Genomic DNA, 16,672 nt, shown 5'->3' with positions numbered 1-16,672 from the left:
TTGAAATACAGAAACGTAACATAAAAGAGTTTGTTTGAAAAAGTACTGAATAGCACTTGATTACTTTTGCACAACCTCACTTCATACTCAAATGTCCCAAAAATCGACTTAGCTCCATTTTGTCAAAAATGTTACTTGGATCACTTCTGTTCTTAACTAGCCAAATATGAAATTGTATTATGGTAGTCCCCTTGAGACAAAATAATGTCGCTGTGCATCTATCAGTATGTTGACTTATTTGCGAGAGGCCTATGATAAACAGAGTGTAGTACCTATGACATTTTGCTAAAAAGCTTTGCTATATAGCTTGCCTAGTGCCTCTTCGAGATACTCTAGAAAGTTCATCGGAGCCATTGATGAATCAATATAGCGATGCTAAGTTTGCAGAACTCAAAGTAACTCTCCATACACGCACTCCTCGTAATCTGTTTATCCTCGGCCAATATATACGAAGACAAAGCGGAGCTCTTTTGCGTTTTTAGGTTTTACTGGAAAAGGACAATGGGCGATTCCGGTCCAAATGTCCACCATGAACGAGACCTATATGGCTAGATAGCCCGTTAAATATAGATCATTTTTTGTTATGGAAGTAAAAAAAAATATAATGCCAGAAAAAAGTTATAGCAAAATCAAATAAAACATTTCATAGATTTTTTCAATTTCAATTTTTCAATTACTTTTCGTGATATTCGATTTTCGTACTTTCTGTAACTTCTGACAAAATAGAATTGTTCATTATTAGAGAGGAGACACCACCAGTTACATCGAACTTTCTTAGATCCAGGCACCGCTGAGTATATTCAAGTACTTCTCAATTGGTTAGTGATTCGTACATCCATCGGGCAAAAAGTATGGGTTGTTTATATGCAAATGTGTCTTACTCATCTTAGTTTTAAATAAAGTGCGGAAATGGTAGTGGAATAAAATAAAAAATAATTATGATAACATACAAAAACTACCGAAAATAAAGAATACATTTTTGGCTATAACTTTTTTTTGGCATTGTTTTTTTTTTACTTTCTTAGTAAAAGTTACTCTAAATTAAGAGGACTATTTAATTATATAGGTCTCGTTCGTGGTGGACATTTGGACCAAACTTCATACATTCTTGCCCAATCTCCTTTGATTTACCGTAGTTCAAGTTTTTACAGTAAAATATATACGCTGACAAATTGAGAACCTTTTTTTGAGTAGGTTATTAATCTGTGATTAATAGACTGAAAAAGATTATCTATATTTTCTGCTTACCAGTGTTGCCTGTTTTGGGTAAAATTTCCGATTTATGTGGAATTGAGGATAAACAGCGGGGCGAGCGCTGAACTGACAAAAATAAGGAACTCAAAACCAAACTGAAAATGTGGAAAAGAAAAGAAATATACACTACCCCAAATAATAAAGAGTCACTAAAGCTATTGATGGTACCTTTACATAAAATGTTGGGTATACAGTGCATCAGAGCAATCAATGTCAAATAATTGATTACCATTAAAAATTTACATTCATGTATTCATAATATAGGTGAATTGAAAGTAAAATTTAATATTTATTTAGCCCCCAAAAAACGTTGAGAATTTCGGGGAGAGGAAAAAGAATTTTATTTATTGGCAACACTGAATTTAATATATTTTTGTAGATGTCTATAAAGCTGTTGGTAGGTAACCTATTTGTAGAATTTCGCAAGTCTTAATACAAATATTAAAATAAACACAGAACTTGTACATTAGAATAAGTGAAGTGCAATATAAAAGTGTAAACGATGGCAGACTCTGTTAATATGTCTCTAGGTAAGTAAGTTGTTTGTTAATCGTGAAGCGAACGATGAGTTTATTTTTGGATATTACTAAGGTTTTTGACAATTTTGAAGTTGATTATAGCGTTAAATAACAATATTTTGCTGAATTTGTTGAATAAATGGAATGGATTGGCATATTTTTTTCACAATATTCTCAATATGCTATAGATGCGACCCGCCAACTCCATTTGTCAAATATTTGTCAACACGAATATATTTAAATTCGTCATTCTAAATAGTGTAATTTACATTACAGATGAGATAATAAAGCAGAATAGATCAAGTAGATCTCGTGGGAGAGGAGGCGGGAATGTTCGCGGTCGTGGTGGTGGCAGAGGCAGAGGCGGCAGAGGCCGTGGGCGCGGAGCTGGAGGCGTCGCTCGCACTCGTTCTCAGACAAGAGCGAACACGCCGGCGGGTTCGAGACGTGGCCGGTCACGCTCCCGTGGGCCTGGCGGTAGACCTCAGTCACGATCTCGCTCCCAGTCACGCAACCGTTCTCGCTCCAGACAGAACCGTTCGAATTCTCGCGCCAGATCTGCTTCAAGGTCTCGTTCTCAACTGAGAGGCTTGACACCTAAAGGTAGAGCAGGATTGGAAGAGCAGCTGGTGATGCCTCACTTAATAAGGGGTGGCAGAATGAACAGAGGTAATTATCATTATTTGTACAAGAATGTCAAAATGGGTAAAGTTTACTCTCTCATCTATTAGCTATAATTTTCATAGATTATTATGTTAATTCACACAATCTTTCTTCCTATTCTTTGATTTAAATCTTTACTAGCAAATACAGACTTCATTTCTCTTTAAAAGAAAATTTGAAGTATAATAGGGTTATTTTTAAACTATTTGCAAAATAAGTATCATTTTTATGTCATAATCATTTAAAGATGTATCATGAATGTGTAACAAACTATTTCAACCTTATTCTGGTTTCAGGAAATATGCGTGGGCGACTCAGCCGATCCAACGTAAACTCACAAGGCAGTGTTCATAGCAGACTTGGAGTGACTACTCGAAGAGGCATGAATAACATTCGCCGTCCTTTGGCGGTTGCCAAGAGAGGGATATCTAAAAGGGGAAGAGGTTTGAGTACTGCAAATAGATATAGTGCAGTAGGATTAAGGTCTGATCAGATCCTTAAAGAGCAGAGACAAAACATGCTACTTCGGAACAATATAATAAAATCGCAAACCTTCACACGCTCCAGAAATAACTCTTTCAGTTCACCTTCTCAATTGACTGTAAGTGTTGCTAATGATTTTGCTAAGAGGCGTCGTAATAGTGTTGGTAATGCAGGCTACTTGAATAAACACAGTTTAGCACAGTTGAACAACCAATTTGGAGGCTACAACACCAGAAGAGGTCCTGGCAGTGTCAAATCGATGGGTTCCAACAGATCTAACAGGTCTAACCGGTCCAATGCTAGTAGAGGGTCTAATAGGTCCAGAGGCCGGGGTCGCGGTGGAAATCGCGGTGTTGGTCGGAAGTTTGTAAATAAACAAGTTCTTAATGCTAAACTTCAAAAGGAAATAGCTGTTATCCAAGGTAAAACTTATGGTAATAGTACAAATAGTGAGGCACCAACAGGTATCAATTTTTCTCCAACTCCAGCAGCAACTACACAGTCATTACATCAAAGATTTGCTACTTCTTAAATTAAGGATTTAGACTTAAATTGTGATTTTTTTATTTTAAGTACAGATAGAACTTAGCTGATTACTGATACCTACTAATAAAGATTATAATATGCAACAGAAAGCTATCAAGTGATCTTTAAATGTAAGCTTATTTTAGAAATTTTTTGCTACCAAAATACTATTGTTTTCTTACAACAAAATTACCCATTTTTTGTTTTGACATTTTATTCATTTTGCTCTTGGTATATATGACTGAGCCCCATATATTCAATTCATTAATTTAGCTTGCAGTATTTTGTAAATTCTAACAAAAAAGATCTACTGGATAAGAATAAAATATGTTTATTAGAAAATACCAGAGATCTTTAAATTATGTATTGTGCTGAAATCTTATTATGGAAAAGGTTCAGATAACAGTTTTTTACTGAACTACATAAATTCTGTATAAATCTATATTCTCCTGTTTTAGTTAGCTATTGGAATTTCAAATCCCTTCTCATTGCACATCTATGTCACCTATGTATGTGTTTTGTAAATTGTATGATACTGGACACAGCAATTCCAGCTGTGTTCAACAGAAAATAATAGTTAAGTTTCTTTTTTTTACACTTTTCTAAATTATATTTGTAAGATGTTCAGTAAGCTCAAGGTCTATAACAAACATCAAAAGTGTCTGATAAAGTATTGTTACTAGACGACTTATAAGAGTGAACTTTGTCAAGTGGCTGAACATATTAGCTGGTACAATAAGATCTTTGACATTGTTTAGCTAGGTATATCATTGTTTAAGTACCCTCAGGTACTTCAGATTATTTTATGACATGTAAGTAAACTTATTTCAGTTTCTTTTTCTACTTTGACCAAATTGTTTCTTTGTATGGTTACTAACACAGGTCGTATGTGTATGGCGGTATTTTTGTTACATAGAGAAGTAAGAGATATTAAAATAAAATAATGATTCATAAATAATTCTTTTATATTTAGCCTTACAATGCTTTTCAACTTTTAATACATTGAAAAACCTTAAAAATATAAAGATAACACTCATTTACATTACTTACAAGGTAACACACATTCTCTTCAGTATAAATGTGACTTTCAATAAGTATAAATTACATTTTATACATTTTCGGCATCATGATAAGAGAGTCAGTAACTGAAAAAGAAATAAAAAATTTTAGTCATACATAAAATTCTCATACAAAAAGTTATAAATTGATGATGATTTTTACTTACAATTTTCACCAAGTATGTTTCTCAAAATCAGTCCATGAAAAGATTTTATATTCTCGCTTGAATGCTTGTCTGCAGCGTCTGTCTTCTCAAATGTCCAACCTAGATGTTGACCACAGTGGGGACAAGCACAGATCCGCCAGCTGTACCCAGGAAACCATGAGTCTGCACCTTGATTCTAAATGAATTATTGGAATGTCAGATTTAGTACATATTTATTGCTGGAATGTAAGTTAGTGTGCTTAACGCCATGTTTGTACTTACTGGTCCTATGTTGTCACATCTTGCTTTTTCTGCAGTGACCACTTCAAATTTGATGCCAAATGGGTTCACTAAAGTTTGTACTGTTACATTTTGTTGTCCAAATAAATTCTGTTTTTCAGTTTTCCGAGCTCCTGGACTTGGTTTACTGAACAAGTAATAGGAGTCTGCCACGTCAGCGCCACATTTACGACAGAGAAGTAATTCTAGAAACCGACCAATACATGAATAACAAATCTTTTCATAAGTAAAGAATAATTGATGAGTTAACTTCCAAAAAAGCAATGATTACCTTGGCCATTTTTTTCTGATCTTGGGTAATGTTCTGCGAGGGTATAAATATTACGTGAGAAATATGAAAGGAATATTAAATGTAAGAGATAAAACATGCCTTTTTTTGGAACAAATGTAGTAAAAGTATTTTTTTATTTTCATACAATGTAAGTTATTTATTTAGTTCTAGACTAATGTAAACTAAAACATAAAGAAGAACAAAACAAAATAAAAATAATATGTTCCAATGTTAGTTCTAGGCACAATTATTTATAATTTCTACAAGTTTTAATGAATGTTAGGACAAAATAAAATGAAAATTACTGACTGACATAACAAACACTGACATGTGATTGACATATTGACAAGCAACAGATTTTGGCACTGACAAAATGACGCGACGTTCAATCATGAGCGTGATTGAAAAACTCGTAGACAGAGAAAAACTAGAATTTTGGATAATTTGAATACATGGTTTTGAGTTTGAGTTTTATCACGAACGGCTAAAACCTTGCCTAAAGTGGTTTCACTGCAGCTAGAGTAAAAGTGCCGTTTATATAATTATGTTTACCCTGACGCTTCGAGTAAGAATGCTTCAAATTTTCCCGAGAAATTCAAATATAAAATGATGATTTTTTATAGAGGCGTGATCTTATCTCATCCAGTACAAATATACTTCCCTCAAGGTTTGGTGATTTATAACTCCGAAAGTTTTTTCAATACGGGTGTCCTCTTCATCCAGAATATAGATATAGATGTTCTGTGGGCATTGTTGTATTTAGTCTATGATTAAATAAAAATAAAAGTTTTTTTTGTCTATGGACTACAATTGAGTTTGACGATTTGTGATTGTGATGATTTTTCTCGTTTTTGTGCGAAAAAGTGATATGCAATCAGATGTTGACAAACATTAGTGATTGAAATATTTAACTGTAAACAATGACAGTCACATATTGGATGAGTATTGATTTACTTGTGGAATAGTTCTTTTGAAAAGCAGATAATGTAGGTAGTTTTGTTTCTATATCAAGATAACACAGGGGTACGTCGTAATAACAACAATGTCTTTCTTCAAGAACGTCGCGTCAGGATTTACAGTCCGAAGTCGCGATGCTATGCTAAAGGAAGCTCTTATTAACAATCTGTCTGAGAGTGTTAAAGACATCCAATACAGTAATCAGTTTGAAGAAAACTTTCACAGCGTGTTGGGTTCCACTGACTCTACGAACACCTTGTGTATGGCCTTAGAGGCAATATTCCTTCATGGTTTAAAAGACACATTTTTAAGAAAGGCTAAAAATGCACTTACTGGTGACTCTGACCAGCAGCCGCAGCCCAACTTTTGGCTCCTTATTCTTGTGCTATCACATAGACAAAACATTGATCAAATATCGTCACTGCCACAAATCAATACAGAAATAGGGCAATGTCGGGCATGGCTGCGAATTGCATTAAATGAGTGCCTGTTGTCCTCATACATGTCTACTCTACTCAAGAACATATCTGCTGTGAAACCATTCTACAACAGAACAGCATTTGTATGTGATTCTGAAATATTAGAGGTGGCTCAAAAACTTGTTGAGGGCATAGAAACATGTATACAATTCAACCTACCAATAAATTCAAGTTTGTTAAACTATTGGCCAGAGCAGGTTCTGATGCTAGCTGGAATATGGGTGCCTAAGATCAGGCAAGCTCCTATTAGTGCTGCTTTGGATGTAGCCAGCACTATTGCGGATGAGGAAGTCAAACCTAAGCTAGCATCTACACCCACACATACCTCCAACATCACTGGACTGGGCAGGATGCTTGCTCTCAATGAAGACGAGGCTTTGAATTTTATTCTTTCAAAGGATATAAAAGATATCACAAGCCGTAGCTTAGAACCTGAGCCAGAAGATCCATCCAAAGATGATGCAGAAACTAAAATCACTTCTTCAAGCCCCAAGACTAAATTGAGTCCTTCAGAAATAGACAAGCCATGTACCAGCCAGGAGTCACAAAATGTGACTTGTGAATCTCCTTCATCCGTCACTTCTGAAGACTTTGTAGCTCCCACTGATGTTATTGTCACTGGCAACTCTCTATGTGGGAAGGGATGGTCAACTGATAACAATGATGATATGAATGCCTCCATCAATTCCAATTCATCTCATGGCAGCAGTATGATAAAAACACCTGAGATCAAAAGTCTGTCATCTTTGGTTGACAATACCACTAACTTTGGAGAAACATACACCACCACTCCCAATCTGCGAGACGTCATGAAGGACATTCATAAAGAATTAAAGTTGAGCTCAGATGATACAGACATATGTGATTTGAAGGTGGAAACAGAAACCCCTGAAGATCCCATGTTACAAGGTTTAGATTTTGAGGTAGTTCCCAATACTATGACAACATCTTTTACAATCCAAGAGTTACAGAAGATGAAATTACAGTTGGGGACTTTGTCAAGAGAACAAGGTTTGGATCATCAAAATTATCAATGTAAAGGATGCCAAGACTTACTGGGAAGCACCATCTCTAAAGCCAAAGTGTGTGCATTTACAGGGGAGTACTACTGTTGTAACTGCATGGACCCCAATGTATTTATTATTCCAGCACGGGTCATACACAACTGGGACTTTAAAAGATACCCAGTCTCGAAGAAATCAGCTCTCTTTTTATTGGAATTTCAACATCATCCTTGGATAGACATGAAAAAACTTAATCCCAAGATTTATAGTGGTGTTTCAGATATGGCAAATTTACGAGACCTAAGGATGCAACTCAATTTTCTTAGAGCATACATATTTTCATGCAGGGAACCAGTCATTGAGGAGTTACAGAAGCGTGTATGGCCAAGGGAGTATCTTTATGAACATCTTCACTCTTATACAATATCAGACCTTGCTCTCATACCCAATGGTTCCCTGGCACTACAGCTAGAGAAAGTTGTAACCTTTGCCAAGACTCATGTTCTAGAATGTTGGCTATGTAGTCAGAAAGGCTTTATTTGCGAAGTATGTCGCGACCCTAAAATATTGTATCCCTTTGAGACAAGTTCGACATATCGCTGTGAAGAGTGTTCAAGTGTGTTTCATGCCAAATGTCTCAACGCCAATTTACCTTGTCCTAAGTGCAAAAGGCGGCAAAACCGTACAAATGAAGCATCTTTGGTACAAGCTGTACACTCTCATTTCATTAAATAGATGAGGTCTGTGCATTGTACAACATACAAAACTTGCATTTAGTCTTACTTAAGTTACTTGCATCATGTTTTCATTTCACTGGGTTCATGGGATGAATTACATTGCATTGTAATTACCTATGATTTGATTAGCATTGTACAAAAAAGTATATGAAATAGGAACTTCTTATTTGGAAATTGTAATTAAATGAATTTATATTAGTACTGCACAAGTACATACCTATGTAACCAAATATAATGTTAAGATTTATGAACCTAATATATTTGGGTAGCTTTATAAATGAAATATAGTAGTATATATTTATACAGAAAATAGGAATACTCTTTTAACAATTTTTTTAGGTAGTAAAGGGTTTGGCTTCTAACGTAAAGAAATGTGATATGGTTAACATAGGTAGATGGACATTATTATGTACTTATAAGCATCATCGTTTATGGACATATTTTTATAAATTTAATGTGCATTGATTAAGGAGAGTATGTAAATAAAATGATATGATCATGCAGATAATCAAGTCTAAACTGTTGATATAAATAGGATTTTTGTGTTCAGTTCTACTCAGACAATGTAAAAAAGTTTGATTGCAATTTGCTTATTTACAAAGCCTTTTGGCTAGCGTTCATTAGATTACATACAATATCTGTCTTAGTAACCATAATTTTGATAAATGCCAGAGGTATAAAGTACGCAAGTAATGACTCCAGGTTTTTGGTTTTTAGGAAGCCAATAAATCAATTAATAAAATATCAGTAGAATTTGCTTGCCTGACTAACCGAATCTAACTTGATTAACAGTTAATATTTTTGATATTGTGAAATTAAAAGATGAGCTGCCAAGTTTATAATATAATACAAAAACTATTTTTAATGTCACTTACTCATTATTTCTTGATGGTGGCAGTAGGTACTTGTGCAATAAGTTTTTATCTCTTTGACTGGACCATGGAGCGGAGTAAGAAAAAATGAGCGGACATGCCATAAGGCAGGTCTAGGTTGAGCAAGTGGGCAGGACCAAAACGATGACTTATGAGTGAACGAACTAGGCGTTCGGGTTCTTTTAGACATCTGGTCAAAAAATTTTGGTACCTATTACAAAAAGTGGCTGGATTCCTAAGGATTTTAAGGACTTAGACAGTAAGGTGTCTTGTCCCCCGAACCACCCGCATTTTGGCGCGTCCCGCTACTTAGATTTTCCGTTATTGCATCTCCGCTCGTTATTTTGTTCTCCATGGGCTGGGCCTATAGTTTCTTATGAATAAATAGGAAAGGCAGCTGATTTATTTCATAAAACATACAAGTTTGAAAAATAAATGTCAAATATAAATTTCATTTCACTGGTAATTAATTTAACTAATCAAATTCCTTTTTTTTTCTATTAGGCTAGGTATTTTCATATGTGCAGTTAAGTACATACATAAGTCTATATGATCGGCTTAGTTTCTGCCGTCCTATAACAGAGATCTTTATTTTCCTTGTAATTGTCATAATATATACCTAATTTTATTGTTATCATATCATTAGTTTACCAACTTATGATAGATAGTAGCGCACAGCTGACATCAATAAAATAAATAAAGAAACATGTTAATTATTGTGTTTTTATCAGTCTTAAAAGAAGTCCCCTACCCTTTTTTTTTTTTTTAATCAGGGGGAAAATCCTCATGGACTACCCTCCACCTGGGGTCGGTGGAGGGGGTGTGCCGGACTCTTACCGGCTAAAAACCCACCCAGTGTTGCCACCAAAAACCTTGTGTCGAGGGCACGGGTATCGCCGAAGCATTCTTCCGCACCAAGTCCCCTACCCTAGGTTCTGGAGTATGTTGTTAGTTAACTAGGTATCTATTTGTATTTATTTACTGATTACAGCCATTAAATCACAGTCAATTTAGTCAAAAATTTTGCTAATAACATACTCAGTTAAAGTTGCACATATATGAAATTACATTTAATGGCCAACCCAAGGTCTCCACCAAATTTAGCTCTGTGAGAATTATTGTCATGACATGGGACATAGACATGACATAGGATTTAGTATATTAGTCTATGGATGGATGCACCTATAAAAGGACCATGGGCAACAATGTATGAAGCCTGGGCACCCACCAACAGAGATGAGACCACTTTGAATATACTTGTAAAGCACTAAATATAAAGATATAAACTAATTTTTGCGAAGAATCCAGGGGTTATTTTGCTATAAATATTTTTCTCCGACCATAAATAAACTAATATTCTGCAAAAAGTAGTGCTGTTAGACCATAAATAAACTAATATTCTGCAAAAAGTAGTGCTGTTATGGCATTGTAGGTTTTGTTATTGAACACCTTTAACTAGTTTTAAGTCCAGGTTTAATGTATACATAAAAAATAAAACAGCTGCTAACAGTTAAAATTATTTTTTTGCAAAAAGTTTTTTATTTTTGGCTTTTCAGTGACAAGCATAGTTTTCGCTATCCGCATTTGTGGAAAGTTCTCATCAATACAAATAATATAAGCCCAAACACGAGGTAGTTTACATATTCAGTTGTCGAGTTCCCTCGACCTTCTCCGGTCTCCATCATCAGGTCAGCTCCAAACCTTCACTGTTGCATAGTGTTATCAGACGTACACCTCAATGTCAAGTTTTTAACCTAGGCATGCCTACAATTTTCGAAAGTTGCCCTCGATTTCTCAGGGTTTCCATCATCAGATCCTGGCCTGGTGATGAAGGTGGTCCCATAATCCTAGCATAATCAAATCCTGCGAATAAGGTTTTATGTCATGTATAACCAAGCGCACTACGACTTTTAACAATTGTCTTTTTCTACAAAACCTATTTAGGTGCATATCTTTTTTTTGCCATGGAATTGAAGGTAGTGCCCATAGTAACAATTTTAGTACAAACAAAAACCTTTACAATGGCATATGCTATAACTCTGTTGGACAATGAGCCCAATTTGGCTCATGGTCCTTTCTCAGCATTTCTATGATTAAGCAGGGCCGATACAAATACGCTACAGCGCTGTAGCTGTAGCGCCGACAGGGCTACGTGTTGCGGGTTCGATTTCCGCATGTTCCTTCCTGGGTCTGGGTGGTTTGTACCCGCAAAGCACTAATGAAATGCGCGGTTTTGCAAGTTTCAAAACAAACAACATTGCAGGTAAAATTAAAAGATTCAAAAGAAATAAAATTTCGATACATTTACTTATTTAAATATTTTATTTACAATTTGTAATCGATTTACAGTTAAGCTTAAATACTATCTGTTTAAATTCAACACATCACTTAAATAACTACTTGACTGGCCTTTGTGTCGAGTATTTGGCGATTTTCTGGAAAAATCACCGTTTGGCCTTTTGTCTTCGAAATCGTGAATATAGTTGGGATCGTCTACTGTATATTCTTTGAAACATTGATTCAACAGTTTATCTGGTTCATCTTGCTTTTTACTTTTCTTCTTGGCTTGGTAGCTGAGTGCATCTTTGTCAAAGTCAAGTGGAACAATGCCAAGTTCTCCGCTGTATCGATTTTTAGCAACTTGTAGATACTTTTTACCGCGCACTGCTGTGAGTCGTTTGTCCTGTAAAACAAAAAAGATCATTGCAACATTTTTTCTAAATAAACATCATAAAATACGAGTTTCAAAGAATTCATATTCTACCTGAATTATAAGAACATTATCTGCTTCTTGTGAAGCTTTCGCACTTCCAAATATGGAACTCGTGGATAAGTCCTCAGATTCACGTTCCTGCAAGTAAACGTAACTATATTAAATTAAATAATTGTAATTCATGCTGTGATTTTGCTATAGGCACCATCCAATCTGATTGAGCTACTAAAACCCAAGTTCATCGACAGCATAAACATCATTTTCTCAACAATAGGGCAGGGCCCCGATTCTCCTAATTTTACTTAAGCGTCATACGATTCACGTTCGACTCGATTCGACTGAGATCCGATCCCGACTCGATTACGATTGAAGCGTATGTGGCATTCCGCTATTTTTTCTTTGAAATAAACGTTTTTATCCTTTTCTGTCATTCAATAATGAATCGTAAATCATTTTGCCTGCAAATGATTTACGATTGCAAAATGATTGTACAGCAAACTACCGTATGGACCAAAATCACCAAAATAGCAGACCAATGGCACACCAATCAAATGACAATCGAATACGATTGGTCTTCTATTAGTAGCAGAATGCCCGATATGGTTAAAACGGCTATTGCGATTCGATTTCTACTCGATTTTGACATTATTAACTTAGGAGAATCGGGCCCCAGATTATTGACATCTAAAAGCTAATAAAATGTTGTCCTACCTTCCTGGGATGCATGACGAGCGTGACGTGGCAATGCCTCGCGGTGGCGAAGGCTCGGAAGGCGGCGATGACGGCGTCCTGGCGCAGGTAGCGGTCGCCGTCGCGCTCCTCGCCCAGGCCCAGCATGAACTGCACGTTGTCCACTATCACGTGCGCGATGTCGTGCATGTAGCGGGCGTGTTCCACTGCCTGTTTGTATGACAAGATATAAGTTAGATACGAATATATCAGAGTTTGTCTAAATAGGTTCAATTAAAAAAATATATAAAATTGGATGTACTCAGCAACATTAGGAGTGAACTGTACATACAATACGGAAAAACCTGCATGTAGGTAGACGATAAATTGTCGAAAAATAAAAGAAACTACCCACATCAATTAAATAATAATTAAAACGTTTGCGTCTCATACCAACGAAGGAGCCATAAACAAAAAGAAGAAGAAGAAGTTTGCGTCTCACCTCCATGACAACTTTGATGGGCTGTTGTCCATGAAAGGCGAGGTAATAGATGGGGAGCTTCTCGAAGTCGTCAGCGAACTTGTTGAAGTCCTGCAAGTTCTGCTCCAGAGGCACTCCAGCGAACTGCTGCAGCATGGTGCGAGCCAGCCGGGAGTTACGGATCTCGAAGCTACCCCATAACGTGTTCACCTGTTTTGTGTCAAAGGACAACGTTCGGTAAGTTTTTACGTGATATTCTTATGTTGCTTGGGTTGTTGGCACTGAATAAGAAGGAAGGACATTCTTTTTCGTCATTCTTATTGTCCCAGGTACTGCTACATAAGCATCGTCAGTTTAAGCATTTTAAAAACAAAGCGAGTTTGCATTGTAATTAAATTAGAAAAATATATTAGATAAAAAACTTCCGCTCGTAACTACAATATAAACAAATAACCGAAACAGACATGCTGTTGGGCAGTGATAATATCACCGATAAGTAATGTGAAATGTAATTAGGGACGCGGTATGAATCAGTCTATCAATATCTATTAATAGATATGTAGGGCACTCATTGGTTTTGTGTTCGCAAGCGGGCAGATCTCTTCTAATTTCCCGGAAAGCAAAACAGCGGTAGTTGTCATAATTACAAAATCATCGGGCTCATTTTGAGATGATGATGATGTCCTCCTAGCCGATTTATCGGCCCCGGTAGCTGATCTCATATAAGGAGATTAGCCATCTGCTCAGGACATATTTTAGTACTCAAGCACACACAGGAACACAGCAGACACGAGGTGCAATCAATATTACATATTCCTTCATTTTGAGATAACGGTCAGACATACCTAGGTAGAAAAATAAAAAGCATTCAGAGCATTCAATCAATTTAAAAAATGTCGGTTGTTACCCCTTGCTGCGCCAAGTCGAGGGATATTTCAGCGCAGAGCGTGGTCTTCCCGCAGCCAGTGGGGCCGGTCAGCACTGTGAGCTCTCCGCGTCGGTGTCCGCCCAGCAGACGCGTGAGGGCGGGAAAACGTTTCCATTTTATTCCACGAACCTTTGTAACGTTAAAGTAAAGTTTTATTATATACTTCTATTAATATGTTTTTATTTACCACTCTAAATTATAACATTGTTAGCAGCACTCAGTTACTGCGCCATATAATTAAGGTGGTGTATTTAACTTACCCTGTCCACATTAGTGACTTCAAAGTAGACATCATCTCTAAGGGCTGCGAATGTGGTGATGGATCGATGTGCCGCAGGCTTCGCTTCTGATACCATTGTCTTTAGAGGGAGGTTCGCTGCCGCTGCCTCTGACGCGCTTACTAGGCCATCTGTAGGTCTGCAAGCATGCATTTACATATCGATTAGCATACAGTTACCATACAGTTTTCCAAAAAATATTTACGAAAACAACACAGGATGAGGATGTTTTATGGAACAAATAATTTTCTGGCTGTTGACTGATTCGAAAATGAGGAAGAGCTTAAACATGATTTTGCTCCTTTTAAAAATATAACTACCTTACAAAACGACATCTCTCTTCGCCCAATTTCTCAGCCACGGCACGCATATTGTCCCATTCTCCCCACAAACAGAGCTTCTGGTAAGCTTCAAGAGTTGGCAACACAATGGGCGGCAAGCTGCAGTTGCTCAGCCAAACGAGAGTTCCTTAAATCAGGTTACCATCAAAACCTCTAACTTATTCTATTTTTTCTTAAATAGTTATTTTCTTTCCTCAATTCTTCTGCTTTAGATTTTTTTACAAGAAAAAAAAAAAGAAGTACATTGTGTGACATGATGTTAGCTAAACAAGAATTATATTAAAAGATTAAGCAGATTTTGTATAGCAGATTAGAAAGCTATTTAGGTTCTAAGCAATGACGATAAAAAACATTAGATCTCCCTAAAATTTTGATAGTTCCCAAAAATATTTACCAGGAATTTTTTGTGCTGCTAAATGTAATACATCTTGTATGGTTGGTACAATAATTGCTTGATCACTACGGCTAACCTTCGGCACTCTACAAGAGAACAGTCCTGCTATATGTAGCCCATGGGTTTCTACTTCATCCTCTCTACCGGCTTGCACTTTTCTGTACCCTACGACTTTATCTAAAGAGTTTTTTAATGGAAAATATAATACTGTGCGGTCATTTGATACTCTTACATCTAATAATATCTTGTTGGCATCGGGGTGAAACTGAAAAAAGAACATTGTAAATATCACAATGATTGCACAACATTACAAAAAGCATTAGTGGCTACTTTATTTGTATTAGGCCGCTGCCTCGAATTTTGCGGGCAGCGGGGCGGCAGCGGCGGCGGCGCGGGCGGTCACCGTTTTGAATGGAGCTCACCGCTCGTTGCCCGCTCCCGCGCCGCTGTATTCGAGGGCCGGTCCATTTGATTATACGCGTAAGATCCTGCCGCTCCCGCGCCGCCGCCGCTGCCGCCCCGCTGCCCGCAAAATTCGAGGCAGCGGCCTTAAGGCTTATTTTTTTCAAGCTTTAGGGCTGACATTTTTTTCAACACTTACAGGAAATTCAAACAGTCTAAATAGGTCTAATAATTCTGTCTCATCTAATTGTTTCAAAGACTTTGTATCATTGACTAGTTTCTGCCAATCAGTCTGAAACTCTTCTGATTCTTTTTGGCATTTCTCAATGAAATCTTTAACAGTTGCTTCAATTTTCGTTTTCTTTACTATTCTTTCTAAAATATTCCAGTCGCCGTGTACATTGCATTTGGGACAAAGAAAGTATCCTGAAAAAATAATGTAAAGTAGAAATATCACATCTTTATATTCCTTTCAAAATGTTGTATATTACAATCATGCTTAGGTAACTCTAAATAACATTAGTACGCTTTAGAAGACACAGTAAAGTTTATCAAGTGTGTCATCACATATTGAAGTCTTGAGTCACCATTTAAGCCGTTTATGATTCCTGTCGCTTCATGTTTCTAGGTTATGTTTACAATCATACTAACCAGTCGTCTTGTTCACATACACTTTACTCTCCGAACATTTCTGGTCTCCTGAACATAGGGAACACTTTGTGGTGAATGCTGTGAATCCGTCTTGCACAGCTAGGCCTTTTTGGCGCAGTAACTTTCTGATATCGGTCGCCGTTATCTTCGGAATATCATTCAGTCCTACATTGTGTATTTCTCTGTTAGGGCACTTGCAGCTGTGTCCATTTATAAGGGATTTTAATACAGGATTTCGAAAAGTCTTTATATAATTTTGCATTTTATCAAAACAGTTTTTACGACGATAGACAATTACCAAAACATAACCTCAAAATGAATACAACAAATCTGTTGACATTGACAGTTGATAAACAAAACAATGTCAACGTTTTTCGTTTCAAGCAAAATCACTTATCATGCTAAAAAGGCTAATTTGTAATACTAATAATGTACCATAGTGTGTGCTAATTATTGGGACCACTACGCACCCGAATGTGAGATTTCCAGCTTGGAGTTTTCATATTGTACTGTTTGGGATCATTATCGGATGCATTAGCAGCTATGAA

The 16,672-nt window shown here is 36.5% G+C and overlaps 4 protein-coding genes across 4 annotated transcripts; 2 read left to right on the top strand and 2 right to left on the bottom strand.

Annotated features, from left to right (window-relative positions):
• The first annotated feature begins 1,618 nt into the window (after nt 1-1,618).
• LOC110382653 (uncharacterized) lies at nt 1,619-4,401 on the top strand. The gene is made up of 3 exons (XM_021343356.3): nt 1,619-1,784; nt 2,049-2,441; nt 2,732-4,401. Exons 1-3 carry the CDS (start codon nt 1,757-1,759, stop codon nt 3,448-3,450), a joined length of 1,140 nt encoding a protein of 379 aa, XP_021199031.3. The 5' UTR covers nt 1,619-1,756; the 3' UTR covers nt 3,451-4,401.
• On the bottom strand, nt 4,391-5,555 carry LOC110382750 (protein cereblon). The gene is made up of 4 exons (XM_021343467.3): nt 5,219-5,555; nt 4,930-5,132; nt 4,669-4,843; nt 4,391-4,588 (listed from the first exon to the last, which is right to left on the bottom strand). Exons 1-4 carry the CDS (start codon nt 5,313-5,315, stop codon nt 4,545-4,547), a joined length of 519 nt encoding a protein of 172 aa, XP_021199142.3. The 5' UTR covers nt 5,316-5,555; the 3' UTR covers nt 4,391-4,544.
• Nucleotides 5,556-6,001: 446 nt separating this feature from the next.
• Nucleotides 6,002-9,980, top strand: LOC110378188 (uncharacterized). The gene has a single exon (XM_021337381.3). It carries the CDS (start codon nt 6,261-6,263, stop codon nt 8,391-8,393), a length of 2,133 nt encoding a protein of 710 aa, XP_021193056.3. The 5' UTR covers nt 6,002-6,260; the 3' UTR covers nt 8,394-9,980.
• Nucleotides 9,981-11,557: 1,577 nt separating this feature from the next.
• Nucleotides 11,558-16,465, bottom strand: LOC110370502 (mitochondrial DNA helicase). Its single transcript, XM_021326334.3, has 10 exons — nt 16,125-16,465; nt 15,673-15,899; nt 15,072-15,336; nt 14,657-14,804; nt 14,319-14,475; nt 14,038-14,187; nt 13,152-13,340; nt 12,692-12,880; nt 12,032-12,118; nt 11,558-11,950 (listed from the first exon to the last, which is right to left on the bottom strand). The coding sequence occupies exons 1-10, from the start codon at nt 16,384-16,386 to the stop codon at nt 11,630-11,632; spliced, it is 1,995 nt and encodes a 664-aa protein (XP_021182009.3). The 5' UTR covers nt 16,387-16,465; the 3' UTR covers nt 11,558-11,629.
• Nucleotides 16,466-16,672: the final 207 nt, after the last annotated feature.

Source organism: Helicoverpa armigera, chromosome 5 (assembly GCF_030705265.1).
Source record: "Helicoverpa armigera isolate CAAS_96S chromosome 5, ASM3070526v1, whole genome shotgun sequence".
NCBI classification, from domain to species: domain Eukaryota; kingdom Metazoa; phylum Arthropoda; class Insecta; order Lepidoptera; family Noctuidae; genus Helicoverpa; species Helicoverpa armigera.
The sequence above is the reverse complement of the archived record's forward strand: the minus strand, read 5'-3'. Positions and strand labels throughout refer to the sequence as shown.